The sequence below is a fragment of the Stegostoma tigrinum genome, chromosome 41 (genome assembly GCF_030684315.1).
Source record: "Stegostoma tigrinum isolate sSteTig4 chromosome 41, sSteTig4.hap1, whole genome shotgun sequence".
In the NCBI taxonomy this organism is placed as follows: domain Eukaryota; kingdom Metazoa; phylum Chordata; class Chondrichthyes; order Orectolobiformes; family Stegostomatidae; genus Stegostoma; species Stegostoma tigrinum.
Window position 1 is genome coordinate 15,129,074 of NC_081394.1, and position 14,702 is coordinate 15,143,775.

The window sequence follows — 14,702 nt, forward strand, 5'->3', positions numbered from 1 at the left end:
GTTGTTTTCCTTAGAGCAGAGGGGGACATGATTGAGGTGTATAAAATGATGAGGGGCATAGACAGGGCAGACAAGAGGAAACATTTTCCCCAAAGATGGAGGGGTAATGACTAGACGGTAGAGACTTAAGGTGAGAGGAGAAGAATTTTCAGTCAGAGTGGTCAGAATCTGGAATTTACTGCCTTTGAGAGGCAGAAATTCACATAACATTGAAGAAGTATGTAGAAAAGCACTTGTGATGCCAAGGAATACATGGCAATGGGCCAAGTGTTGAAAAATGAGTTTAGAAGAGAAACTCTTTAATCAGGGAGTTGTTAGGATTTGGAATGTGCCTGGGAGAGTGATAGAGGGAGATTTCAAAGCAGCTTTCAGAAGACAGCTGGATGTATATTTGGAAGTGACGAATTTCAAGGGCAATGGAGACAAGTCCAGAGAATGGGACCAGGTGAGTAGCTGTGTTTGTGGGGAGGGTGAGGTGAAAAACACACAGCCAGGGCAGGGGAGAGGGGAAGAGAAAGAGAGAGAAATGGGTGTAGGGGATGGGATAACCGGGGTAACAGAGCTAGATGCTGGATTTGGGCGAGCGTGGGGTAGCTAGGAAGGCACGGTTAAAGACAGATCAGGATCCTGTGAACCCTGTAACTCCACACAATCACTGGAGGGCAACACAGGGGCTCAGTGGTTAGCACTACTGCCTCACATCGCCAGGGACACAGGTTCAATTCCAACCTCGGGCAATGGTGTCTGTGTGGAGTTTGCACATTCTCCCCGTGTCTGTGCGGGTTTCCTCCCACAGTCCAAAGATATGTAGGTTAGGGTGGATTGGCCATAGTTACAGGATTAGGGTGGGATGCTGTTGGAGGGTCGTGCAGAGCCAATAGGCTGAATGGCACTGTAGGGATTCTATGATCGCCTGCCACAAGGGAGGCTGCCCTTCTGTCACAGACAAAGGAAGGTAGAGGCCAGTGACATTACTCGTGAAGGGGGCGACAGTGCAGGGGTTGGGGTCTCACCGATTTGTGACTGCAGGCTCTTACCGGAATTCTCTGTGGCATTGCGCGCCGTGGTCAGTAGCCTCGCTGCCCGGTGTCCGTGCCTCTTGACCAGGAGCTCCAGCAGCTGCTGCTGTGTCTGCTGCACCAGGCTCTGCCCTGGGAAGGCCCGCTGAGTGCCAAGGGCCTGGATGAGTTTCTGTGCCACCTCGGTGACGGGGGCGGGGGGCCTGGGCGTGACCGTTAGCTGGGGCCCCTTCCTCGCTGGCTCCGGTGTCGGGGAGCTCAGTTCCACCACAGGGGCTTCTGGCGGCTCAGCTCCCTTCCCCGGCACAGGCGTGGCAACCTCGGCAGTTGCGGGGGCAGGCTCTCCAGCATCACCCTGCCCGTCACTCAGGGGGAGCCTCTCGGCAGCGATGGACTTGACCTCCCTGTTGAAGATGCCTAGGTGCTTCTGGCTGAGGCGGTTCTGGGTGATCACCCAGCTCGAAGGGACAGAGGGTTTAGCAGCCCCTGCCTCAGCCCTTACCCGCCGGCAGCGGCACTCACTGGCCCGGCCCACTCCCTGAGCCCAGGGCTTGCGCCGAGGCAGCTTCTCACTGAGCCCCAGGCCAAATTTGTTGCGGTTCAGCTCTCGTCGCGTCTTCCTGCGTTTCACTTTTAGATTGCAGGTCTTGGTCGGCGCAGGGTGAGCATTGGTGACGGCCAAGGGGGGGCTGCCCTGCTCTCGAGGTGCTTCCTTCAGCATGGACTCAAAGTACTTCAGGATGCTGCTCCTGCTCGCCATTTGTCGGTGGCTCATCGTGACCCTGTTGCCATGACCCTGAAAAGGTGAATACTGCAATCAGTGACCAGCATCACTTGGCTTTCTCTGCATTGACCCTGCTCCCCCGGCTCTGTCTTCACTTTTACAAAGGCACACCTCAGTGGGGAGGGTGGGCACACTGGAAACCGAGCCCTGCGATTCCTGCTACCGTCACAAAAAGTAAACCTTTTAAAATGCATCCATTTTCCCCGTCTTTCCGAGCAGGTTGGCAGAAAGGAGGGACCAGGTTTCTGAACTTAACAAGAATTGACATTCATTACAAACTAATTAAACCCTAGCTATGGGAAAACAATGATAAATCCAGACGTATATTACGTTACAAACTAAATCTCTAATTCTCTTAGAACAAGAGAATTTTCTGAAGCAGGGTCCAGTCCCGAAACGTCAGCTTTCCTGCTCCTCTGATGCTGCCTGACAAGCTGTGTTCATCCAGCTCTCTTGTTATTTCTGCCTCCTAGTATTTGTTATTTCCACTCTGGGCAATAAACTCTGACTGTCCACCCTATCAATGCCCCTCATAATTTTACACATATCTATCAGATCACCCATCAGCCTCCGATGTTCCAACGAAAATAATCCAAGCTAATACTCCAGGCAACATCCTGGTAAATCTCTTTTGCACCGTCTCCAAAGCCCCCACATACTTTCTGTAATATGGCGACCAGATGTAGCCGATTTAAAGTTTTATACATCTGCAACATCTTGGAAACATTTATACTCAATGCCTCCCCACCAATGATAGCAAGTATGCCATATGCCTTCCTTGCCACCTTATCTAATTGTATTGCCACTTTCAGGGAGTTGCGGACTTGGGCCGCAAGATCCCTCTGAATATTAACGTTCCTAAGGATCCTGAAATTTAATGGCAGCTGGCAGCTTTCCCTGACATTCTGACTAATATTTACCCCTCTTTCAGTATCATAAATAATAATTATTGATTGGGATTCCATATGCCAGGGAGTTAGATGGAGTAGAACTGGCTGGGTTCATCCTAAAGGGTTCCATGAAACATTATGAATGTGGCCCAAGCAGGTCATACTAGATTTTGTTCTGGGGATGAGCCTGGCCAGGTGATTGAAGTTTCAGTAGGGGAGAATACTGGGAACAGTGATCATAACTCCATTAAGTTTTAAGACAGTTATAGACAAGGATAAGATTGGTCCTTAGGTAAAAGTGCTAACATAGGGGAAGGCTAATTACAACAGTATTAGGTAGGAACTGGAGAAATCAGATTGGGAGCAGCTGCTGGAGGATAAATCCACGTCTGACATGGAGTCTTTTAAAGGCCAGCGATCAGGACCTGCATGTTCCTATGGGTAAGAAAGAGAAAGATGGCAAGATTTGGTAAACTTGGATGACAAGTGATATTGAAAGTTGAGTCAGAAAGAAAGTATATGCAGGGTTTCAAAACCTAAAATCAGATAAGGCCCTTGAGGAATATAAGCCATGCCAGTTTTTATTGCCCACCTCCAAAATGCTTTGGCTATGGCGATAAGTGGAAGTGAACAGATATATTGGGCCAATTGACACACAACTCAATGCAGAACAGTCTGCACAACATGAATGTGCAGGATTTACCTCACAGACTGGGAATTCCTTCTGGGGAGCAGTCTGTAATCAAAGCTCAAGGTTGTTGAAAGCAGGTAACAGCAACCCCGCATCATGGAGATTCTCAGTTGCATCGAGGCACACATCACAGGGTCAGTGAGAACAGCTGATGATAAAAGAACACTGCTGGGCAGATAAAATAAAACTGCATCAGCACTTACACAAGTTAACAGAGGTTCCCCCAAGCTTGATTTCCCCATTGTGGTATCTGTGTTGTGCTTTCAAACACAGGATTCGTTCATTCAAAAGCAGACATCATGTAGAAACAACAGGATTGTTTGATCATGTGTTGTTTACAACAACTCCTTTTTAAAGGGTGGCTTTCACATCATGCAAGGTGCCAAATTGCTAAGGTCCATTCAGCTATCGGACCCTCCCAGTGCCTCAAATGCATGTAAATATAGTCTGGCTCAAGTAAGAGGGTGCCTTTGGCTTGTTTGGGTAGAGTCAAACTCCAATGTTTGCTTGTTTCCTACTGTACAAAATCATGCTACGTTTGTGACTATTTACCAATGCTGGAGAATCTGGCGTAACACAGTGTCAAGCTGGATGAACACAGTGTCAAGCTGGATGAACACAGCAGACCAGCAGCATCAGAGGAGCAGGAAAGCTGATGTTTTAGTCTGGACCCTACTTCAGAAATGGGGGAGGGGAAGGGGATTCTGAAATATACAGAAGGTCGGGGTGGGGAAGGCGGATGTAAGATAAATATAGGAGCAGATAGGTGGAGAGGACACAGACAGGTCAAAGAGGCAGGGATGGAGCCAGTAAAGGTGAGTGTAGGGGGGGATAGGTCAATCCAGGGAGGACAGACAGATTAGGGAGGCGGGGATGACCTGGGCTGGTTTTGGGATGCAGTAGCGGGAGGGGAAGATTTTGAAGCTTGGGAAGTCCACGTTGATAGCATTGGGCTGCAGTGTTCCCAAGCGGAATATGAGTTGCAGTTCCTGTAACCTTCAGGTGGCATCATTGTGGCACTGCAGGAGGCCCAGGATGGACATGTCATCCAAGGAGTGGGAGGAGGAGTTGCAATGGTTCGCAACTTGGAGGTGCAGTCATTTGTCGCGAACCAAGCGTAGATGTTCCACAAAGCGACCTCCAAGCCTCCGCTTGGTTTCCCCAGTATAGAGGAGGCCACATCGAGTACAGTGGATACAGTGTACACATTAGCAGATGTGCAGGTGAACATCTACTTGATGTGGAAGGTCTTCTTGGGGCCTGGGAAGGGGGTGAGGAGGGATGTGTAGGGGCAGGTGTAGCACTTCCTGCAGTTGCAGGGACAAGTGCCAGGGGTGGTCGGGCTGGAGGGGAGTGTGGAGCAGACAAGGGAGTCACAGAGAGAGTGGTCCCTCCGGAAGGCAGACAAGGGTGGGGAGGGAAAAGTGTCTTCAGTGGTGGGGTCGGATTGCAGATGGTGGAAGTGTCAGGGGATGATGAGTTTGATCCGGAGGTTGGTGGAGTGGTACGTAAGGATGAGGGGGATTCTGTTTTTGTTGTTTTTGTGGGGAGAGGGTGTGAGGGATGAGTTGCAGGAAATGTGAGAGACATGGTCGAGGGTGTTTTCGACCGCTGTAGAGGGGAAGTTGCAGTTCTTAAAAAAAACGAGGACATCTAGCACGTCCAGGAGTGGAATGCCTCATTTCGGGAGCAGATGCAGCGGAGGTGAAGGAATTGGGAATACGGGATGGAAGTTTTGCAGGAAGGTGGATGGGAGGAGGTGCATTCTAGGTAGCTGTGGGAGTCAGTATGCTTGAAATGGATATCGGTTCCTAGGTGGTTTCCAGAGATAGAAATAGAGACATCCAGGAAAGGGAGAGAGATATTAGAGATGGTCCAAGTGAACTTGAGGTTGGGGTGGTGTTGGTGAAGTGGATGAGCTGTTCTAGCTCCTTATGGGAGCACGAGACAGCGCCGATACAGTCATCACTGTAACGAAGGAAGAGATGGGGGATAGGGCCAGTGTAGGAATGGAAAAGGGATTGTTCCACGTATCCTACAAAGAGGCAGGCATAGCATAGGCCCATGCAGGTACGCATGGCCACCCCTTTTGTCTGTAGGAAGTGGGAGGAATGGGAGGTGAAGTTGTTAAGGGTGAGGACGAGTTCAGCTAAGCAGACAAGGGTGTCAGTGGAGGGGGACTAGTTGGGCCTGCGGGACAGGAAGAAGCGGAGGGCCTTGAGGCCATCTGCATGAGGAATGAAAGTATATAGGGACTGGACGTCCATGGTAAAGATGAGGTGTTGGGGACCAGGGAATTGGAAGTTTTGGAAGAGGTGGAGGGCGTAGGTGATGTCACAGACATAGGTGGGAATTCCTGGACCGAGGGGGGGGAAATGGAGTTGAGATAAGTGGAGATAAGTTCGGAGGAGCAGGAGCTGGTGGAGACAATGGGTCAACCAGGGCAGTCAGGTTTGTGGATTTTGGGAAGAAGATAGAAGCGGGCAGTGCGGCGTTGGGGAACAATGAGGTTGGACGCTGTGGATGAGAGGTCACTTGAAGTGATGAGGTTGTGGATAGTTTGGGAGATGTTGTTTTGGTGGTCAGGGATGAGGGTCATGATCCAGGGGGTGGTAGGAGGAGGTGGCAGAGATCTGGCGTCTGGCCATGGCGATGTAGAGGTCAGTGTGCCATACTAAACTTCACCGCCCTTGTCTGCAGGTTTTATAGTGAGGTTGGGGTTGGAGCGGAGGGCTGCACGTTCTGCAGGGTAGAGGTTGGAGTGGGTGAGAGGGGAGGAGAGGTTGAGGCATTTGATGTATCGGCAGCAGTTGGACACGAAGAGGTCAAGGGAGGGTAGGAGGCCTTGGAGTCGTGTCCGGGAGGAGGGGGTGTGTTGGAGATGGGAGAAGGGGTCAGTAGATGGAGGGCTACGCCCACAATTAAAGAAGTAAGTGTGGAGGCGGAGACAGCGGAAAAACTGTCCAACGTCCAAGCATAGCCGGTAGTCGTTGATGTTAGGGTGGAGGGAGACAAAGCTTAAGGAAGGAATTCCAGAACTTGGGGTCCACGTAGCTGATGGTGGAGACATTATAACTGGGAACACAAGATAGGTCAGAAATTGAGGAGCGCGGCAACCTCAGAGGGCTTTGGAGCTGAAAGAACCTACAGAGCGAACAACCAGGCAGGGAGCTGAACACACAGTCCTGAATTGTTTGGCTGGGAGCCAATGTGACTCAGTAACCAAAGGGATGAGAAGGGATCGGGATACGTGAAAGCCTGAGGGGCCTGGTTGGTTGGGAAGGGGTTGTTTTTCCCTGGATGGGAAGTCTAAAAATGAGATCCACAATGCCAGGATGAGGAGATGGGGAGTCAGCTGTTTCTCATTTGACTGAGGAGTGCTAAAGCATAAAACATGTACAGACAAGACACTGAAATTTTTAATAAACAATGTAAGAGAGACTCAATCCAAATAATTGCTCAAAAAGGGAGGGAAGCAAAAAAATCAGGTAACCAGAGGCCTATTAGCCTAACATCTTTTTGTTGCACTAATGCTGGAATCAGTTATTAAGGAAATAATGGCAAACATTTGGAAAATTATAACCTAATCAGGCAGAGACTTCATGAAAGGGAAGTTGTTCCTAACGAATTTGTTAGAGTTTTTAGGAAGTTTCAAAGAGAGCAGATATAGGGAAATCAGCAGATTTGTTGTATTCGGACTTCCAGGAGGCATTTGACAGTTACCTTACAAAAAGGTAAATCAGAAGAACCCATGGTGTTGGAGGCAGCAGAATGACATGGATAGAGAATTGGCTAATAGGCAGAAAATGAATGGGGTAAGGAGCTTTTTTTTCAGGTTTGCAACCTGTAACCAGTGGAGTTCCACTGGGATCACAAGTGTTCACAAAATATCTTAATGAATGGAGGAGCTGAGTTATTAGGAGAGGCTGGATAGTTTTGGACCTTTCTCACTGGCATGTGCAAGGTTGAAGGATGACCTTACAGAGGTTTACAAAATCATGAGGGGTATCAATAAGGTGAATAGCAAAGGTCGTTTCCCGAGGATCGGAGAGTTCAAAACTAGGGGGCACATTTTTAAGGTGCAAGGAGAAATATTTAAAAGGAACCTGAGGGGGAACATTTTCATACAGTGTTGTTTATTTGTGGAGTGAACACCTTTTTCTCTCGCTCGCTCTATCCCCTCGCTCCACCTGTCTCTCGCTCGCTCTATCCCCTCGCTCCACCTGTCTCTCGCTCGCTCTATCCCCTCGCTCCACCTGTCTCTCGCTCGCTCTATCCCCTCGCTCCACCTGTCTCTCGCTCGCTCTATCCCCTCGCTCCACCTGTCTCTCGCTCGCTCTATCCCCTCGCTCCACCTCTCTCTCGCTCGCTCTATCCCCTCGCTCCACCTCTCTCTCGCTCGCTCTATCCCCTCGCTCCACCTCTCTCTCGCTCGCTCTATCCCCTCGCTCCACCTCTCTCTCGCTCGCTCTATCCCCTCGCTCCACCTCTCTCTCGCTCGCTCTATCCCCTCGCTCCACCTCTCTCTCGCTCGCTCTATCCCCTCGCTCCACCTCTCTCTCGCTCGCTCTATCCCCTCGCTCCACCTGTCTCTCGCTCGCTCTATCCCCTCGCTCCACCTGTCTCTCGCTCGCTCTATCCCCTCGCTCCACCTGTCTCTCGCTCGCTCTATCCCCTCGCTCCACCTGTCTCTCGCTCGCTCTATCCCCTCGCTCCACCTGTCTCTCGCTCGCTCTATCCCCTCGCTCCACCTGTCTCTCGCTCGCTCTATCCCCTCGCTCCACCTGTCTCTCGCTCGCTCTATCCCCTCGCTCCACCTGTCTCTCGCTCGCTCTATCCCCTCGCTCCACCTGTCTCTCGCTCGCTCTATCCCCTCGCTCCACCTGTCTCTCGCTCGCTCTATCCCCTCGCTCCACCTGTCTCTCGCTCGCTCTATCCCCTCGCTCCACCTGTCTCTCGCTCGCTCTATCCCCTCGCTCCACCTGTCTCTCGCTCGCTCTATCCCCTCGCTCCACCTGTCTCTCGCTCGCTCTATCCCCTCGCTCCACCTCTCTCTCGCTCGCTCTATCCCCTCGCTCCACCTCTCTCTCGCTCGCTCTATCCCCTCGCTCCACCTCTCTCTCGCTCGCTCTATCCCCTCGCTCCACCTCTCTCTCGCTCGCTCTATCCCCTCGCTCCACCTCTCTCTCGCTCGCTCTATCCCCTCGCTCCACCTCTCTCTCGCTCGCTCTATCCCCTCGCTCCACCTCTCTCTCGCTCGCTCTATCCCCTCGCTCCACCTCTCTCTCGCTCGCTCTATCCCCTCGCTCCACCTCTCTCTCGCTCGCTCTATCCCCTCGCTCCACCTCTCTCTCGCTCGCTCTATCCCCTCGCTCCACCTCTCTCTCGCTCGCTCTATCCCCTCGCTCCACCTCTCTCTCGCTCGCTCTATCCCCTCGCTCCACCTCTCTCTCGCTCGCTCTATCCCCTCGCTCCACCTCTCTCTCGCTCGCTCTATCCCCTCGCTCCACCTCTCTCTCGCTCGCTCTATCCCCTCGCTCCACCTCTCTCTCGCTCGCTCTATCCCCTCGCTCCACCTCTCTCTCGCTCGCTCTATCCCCTCGCTCCACCTCTCTCTCGCTCGCTCTATCCCCTCGCTCCACCTCTCTCTCGCTCGCTCTATCCCCTCGCTCCACCTCTCTCTCGCTCGCTCTATCCCCTCGCTCCACCTCTCTCTCGCTCGCTCTATCCCCTCGCTCCACCTCTCTCTCGCTCGCTCTATCCCCTCGCTCCACCTGTCTCTCGCTCGCTCTATCCCCTCGCTCCATCTGTCTCTCGCTCGCTCTATCCCCTCGCTCCATCTGTCTCTCGCTCGCTCTATCCCCTCGCTCCATCTGTCTCTCGCTCGCTCTATCCCCTCGCTCCATCTGTCTCTCGCTCGCTCTATCCCCTCGCTCCATCTGTCTCTCGCTCGCTCTATCCCCTCGCTCCATCTGTCTCTCGCTCGCTCTATCCCCTCGCTCCATCTGTCTCTCGCTCGCTCTATCCCCTCGCTCCATCTGTCTCTCGCTCGCTCTATCCCCTCGCTCCATCTGTCTCTCGCTCGCTCTATCCCCTCGCTCCATCTGTCTCTCGCTCGCTCTATCCCCTCGCTCCATCTGTCTCTCGCTCGCTCTATCCCCTCGCTCCATCTGTCTCTCGCTCGCTCTATCCCCTCGCTCCATCTGTCTCTCGCTCGCTCTATCCCCTCGCTCCATCTGTCTCTCGCTCGCTCTATCCCCTCGCTCCATCTGTCTCTCGCTCGCTCTATCCCCTCGCTCCATCTGTCTCTCGCTCGCTCTATCCCCTCGCTCCATCTGTCTCTCTCTTGCTCTATCCCCTCACTCCATCTCTCAATCTCTATCGTCTTCCTCTCCCCCTCTCTCCATCCCCTTCCTCTCCCTCTCTCGCTCTCTCTATCCCCTCAATCCATCTCTCTTTCTTGCTATGTCTATCCTTTTCCTCTCTGTCTTCGCTGAGGCTTATAAAATCACGAGGCGGATAGGTTTAAGGTGAGAGGGGAAAAATTTAAAAAGGTCCTAAGGGGTAACTTTTTCACTCAGAGGGTGGTGTGTGTATGGACTGAGCTCCCAAAGGAAGTGGTGGAGGCTGGAACAATTACAACATTTAAAAGGCATATGGATGGGTACATGAATAGGAAGGATTTAATAGGGATTTGGGCTGAATAAAGGCAAATGGGATTAATTTAGGATGTATGGAGGGGTTGGGCCGAAGGGTCTATTTCTGTGCTGTACAGCTCTATGACTCTATGTCCTCCTTACCTGTCCTATTTCCACTCACTGTATACAGTTCCCTCTCTCTACTTCTCATCCCATTCTCCATTTCCCCGCCCTCTATTACCCTCTCTCTAACGGTTTTTTCTCACTCACCCTCTCTTCCCAGGCGCTATATCCGGGTTCCTTTGCGATGTTCTGCCAATCATTACCAGCCCCGCCCCACGCCTTGACTCAATCCCATACTTACACTGACCCCACCCCATTCCCTGACCCCACCCCATTCTCCGACTCCGCCCCTCACTTCCCCCGAATCACGACCTGACCTCACGCACGCACTGACACCGCCCATTCACCAAACACGCCGGTTTCGGTTGCCCCGCCCCTCACCGGCCCCGCCTTTCCCATTGGCCCCAACTCTCACTGACACTGCCTGTCTCATTGACCCCAGCCCTTACCTTTCCAATTGGCCCCACCCCTTCAATGGCCCCGCCCCCTCCCTTACCATGGGCACTGTAAAGCCGCTGTGAACCAATCCCTGCTTTGAAATCTTATCCTCACCACATCCCCCCATTACTGACACACACCCCCTCACTGACCCCGCCTCCCTGATACCCACCCCCTCACTGACCCCGCCTCCCTAATACCCACCCCCTCACTGACCCCGCCTCCCTGATACCCACCCCCTCACTGACCCCGCCTCCCTAATACCCACCCCCTCACTGACCCCCCCTCACTGACACCCACCCCCTCACTGACCCTCCCTCCCTGATACCCACCCCTCACTGACCCCGCCTCCCTGATACCCACCCTCTCACTGACCCCCCCCTCACTGACACACACCCCCTCACTGACCCCGCCTCCCTGATACCCACCCCCTCACTGACCCCGCCTCCCTAATACCCACCCCCTCACTGACCCCGCCTCCCTGACACCCACCCCCTCACTGACCCCGCCTCCCTAATACCCACCCCCTCACTGACCCCGCCTCCCTAATACCCACCCCCTCACTGACCCCGCCTCCCTGATACCCACCCCCTCACTGACCCCGCCTCCCTGCTACCCACCCTCTCACTGACCCCCCCTCACTAATACCCACCCCCTCACTGACTCCCCCTCACTGATACCCACCCCCTCACTGACCCCCCTCACTAATACCCACCCCCTCACTGACCCCCACACTGATACCCACCCCCTCACTGACCCCCCTCACTAATACCCACCCCCTCACTGACCCCCCACACTGATACCCACCCCCTCACTGACCCGCCCCACTGATACGCACCCCCCACACTGAACCACCCACACTGATACCCACCCCACACACTTACCCCCCCACTGATATGCACCCCCCACACTGAACACCCACTGATACCCACCCCACAATGACCCCCACACTGATGCCCATCCCCCTCACTGACCCCTCCCACTGCTACCCACCCCCCACACTGGAACCCCCACGATACCCACCCCCTCACTGAACACCCCCAATGACACCCACCCCCCTCACCGAGTCCACCACTGATACCCACCCCCCACATTGACCCCCCAACTGGAACCCACGCCCCCCACTGACCCCTCCCACTGATACCCACCCCCTCACTGAACCACCCCCAATGATACCCACGCCACACTGACCCCCCCACTGATACCCACCCCCCACACTGAACCCCCACTGATACCCACCCATACACTGATCCCCACACTAATGCCCACCCCCGTCACTGACCCGTCCCACTGCTACCCACCCCCAACACTAACACCCCCTCACTGATACCCATGCCCACACTGACCCCCCAACTGATACCCACGCCCCTCACTGACCCCTCCCACTGCTACCCACCCCCCTCACTGAACGTCCCCATTGATACCCACCCCACACTGAACCACCCCCATTGATACCCACCCCACACTGACCCCCCCACTGATACCCACCCCCTCACTGACCCCCCTCACTGATACCCACCCCCACACTAAACCACTCCCACTGGTACCCACCCCCCTCACTGCCCCCCACTGATACCCACCCCCCTCACTGAACCACCCCCACGGATACCCACCCCACTCACTAAACCCCCCCCCCCACTGATACTGACCCACTCATTGACCCCTCCCACTACTACACACCCCCCACACTGACCCCCCCCACTGATACCCACCCCCTCACTGAACACCCCCAATGACACCCACCCCCCTCACTGACCCCCCTACTGACACACGCCCCCTCATTGAACCACCCCCACTGATACGCACCCCCCACACTGACACCCCCCACTGATACCCACCCCCACACTGACCCCCGACTGATACCCACCCCACTCACTGACCCCCCCACTGATACCCACCCAATGACTGAACCACCCCCACTGATACCCACCCCCACATTGACCCCCCCACTGACATCCACCCCCACACGGACCCCTCCCACTGATACCCAACAGCCCACACTGCCCCCCCACTGATACCCAACACCTGCACACTAACCCCCCCCGATACCCACCCCCTCGCTGATACCGACCCCCTCACTGGCCCCCCCACTGATATCTAACCCCCATGACTGACCCCCCCACTGATACCCAAGTTCTCGCTGAACCCCCCCACTAATACCTACCCACTGTGCTGATGCCCCCCACTGGTACCCACCCACCTCTCTGACATTCCCCCCACCTGCACCGATCCCCCACTGACTTCCCTCACTAACCTTCTCACTGGCACCCCGTCACTGACCCCCCCCCGATAGATCTGATCACTGACACCCCACCCCATCATTAGCTCCTTCTCACTGACTTCCCCCTCACTGTCACCCCCACTGACACCCCACCCCCATCACTGATCCACCCTCACTGTCACCGCCATTGACACCCCACCCCCATCACTGTCCACCCTCAATGTCACCAAAACAGAGAGGGTGGTACTGTACCCAAACAGAGAGAAGGAAGACAGACTGTACCATAACAGAATGAGGGCAGTCCGAGACCAAAACAGAGACTGCTGCAGAAGCTCAGCACATCTAGCAGCATCTGTAGACAGAACTCAGAGTTAAAACTATTTCAGAAATGGGAGGAACTGCAGAAGCTGGAGAATCTGAGATAACAAAGGTGGAGAGCTGGATGAACACAGCAGGACAAGCAGCATCAGAGGAGCTGAAAAACGTTTAGCCTTCCTGCTTCTCTGTTGCTGCTTGGTCTGCTGTGTTCATCCAGGTCTACACCTTGTATCTAAGAGTTAAAACCTTCGGTCCACGAGCGCCTCCTCAAACCCAAACGTGAATTCTGAATTCTCTACATAATGCTGCCAGACCAACGCAGCTTTTCCTGTAATTGTTGTGTTTGTCTCTGATTTTCAGCATCTTTAAATCTTTCAGCTTTTATTGAGAGAGAGGACACTGTTTATACGAATTTCACCGAGGGCAATGGACAGGGTAGAGTGGGTAAAGGAGGGGGTCAGTGTTGGGGGCTATGGGTGTCTGTCGGGGAGGGTCAGTGATACGTTCAGTGAGGGGGTATCAGTGATTGGTGTGAGGTGTCAGAAGGGGGTCAGTGGACCGCACTCTCTCTGTTTTGGTACAGTACCGCATTCTCTCTGTTTTGGTACAGTACTACACACTCTCTCTGTTTTGGTACAGTACCGCCCTCTCTCTGTTTGGGTACAGTACCGCATTCTCTCTGTTTTGGTACAGTACTACACACTCTCTCTGTTTTGGTACAGTACCGCCCTCTCTCTGTTTGGGTACAGTACTACACACTCTCTCTGTTTTGGTACAGTACCGCCCTCTCTCTGTTTGGGTACAGTACTACACACTCTCTCTGTTTTGGTACAGTACCGCACTCTCTCTGTTTGGGTACAGTACCGCATTCTCTCTGTTTTGGTACAGTACTACACACTCTCTCTGTTTTGGTACAGTACCGCCCTCTCCCTGTTTGGGTACAGTACCGCACTCTCACTGTTTTTGTACAGTACTAAACACGCTCTCTCTGTTTTGGTAAAGTACCGCAATGTCTCTATTTTGGGACAGTACTACACACACTCTCTCTGTTTTGTTCCAATACTACACAGACTCTCTCTGTTTTGGCACAGTACCGAACTCACTCCGTTTGGGTACAGTACCTCACTCTCTCCGTTTGGGTACAGTACCACACTCACTCTGTTTTGGTATAGTACCGCACTCTCTCAGTTTTGGTACAGTACTACACACACTCTCTCTGTTTGGGTAGTGTACTACACACACTCTCTCTGTTTGGGTACAGTACTACACATCACTCTGTTCGGGTACAGTACCGCACTCTCTCTGTTTGGGTACAGTACTACACGCACTCTCTCTGTTTTGGTACAGTACTACACACACTCTCTCTGTTTTGGTACAGTACTACACTCACTCTCTCTGTTTTGGTACAGTACTACACACGCTCTCTGTTTTGGTACAGTACTACACTCACTCTCTCTGTTTGTGTACAGTACTACACTCACTCTCTCTGTTTTGGTACAGTACTACACACGCTCTCTTTGTTTGGGTACAGTACCGCACTTTCCCTGCTTTTGTACAGTACTACACACTCTCTCTGTTTG

General features: G+C 53.4%; 1 protein-coding gene across 1 annotated transcript in view; it reads right to left on the reverse strand.

Moving 5' to 3' along the window:
- The window catches only part of LOC125448485 (uncharacterized), a 119,035-nt gene extending 108,715 nt beyond the window's left edge, over positions 1-10,320 (reverse strand). Inside the window, exons 1-2 of the mRNA XM_059641340.1 lie at positions 10,293-10,320; positions 1,038-1,815 (exon numbers count right to left, since the gene is read on the reverse strand). Of these exons, the coding sequence (XP_059497323.1) occupies positions 1,038-1,794 (757 nt within the window). The 5' untranslated portion in view covers positions 1,795-1,815; positions 10,293-10,320. The remainder of the gene's footprint in view (positions 1-1,037; positions 1,816-10,292) is intronic.
- Positions 10,321-14,702: the final 4,382 nt, after the last annotated feature.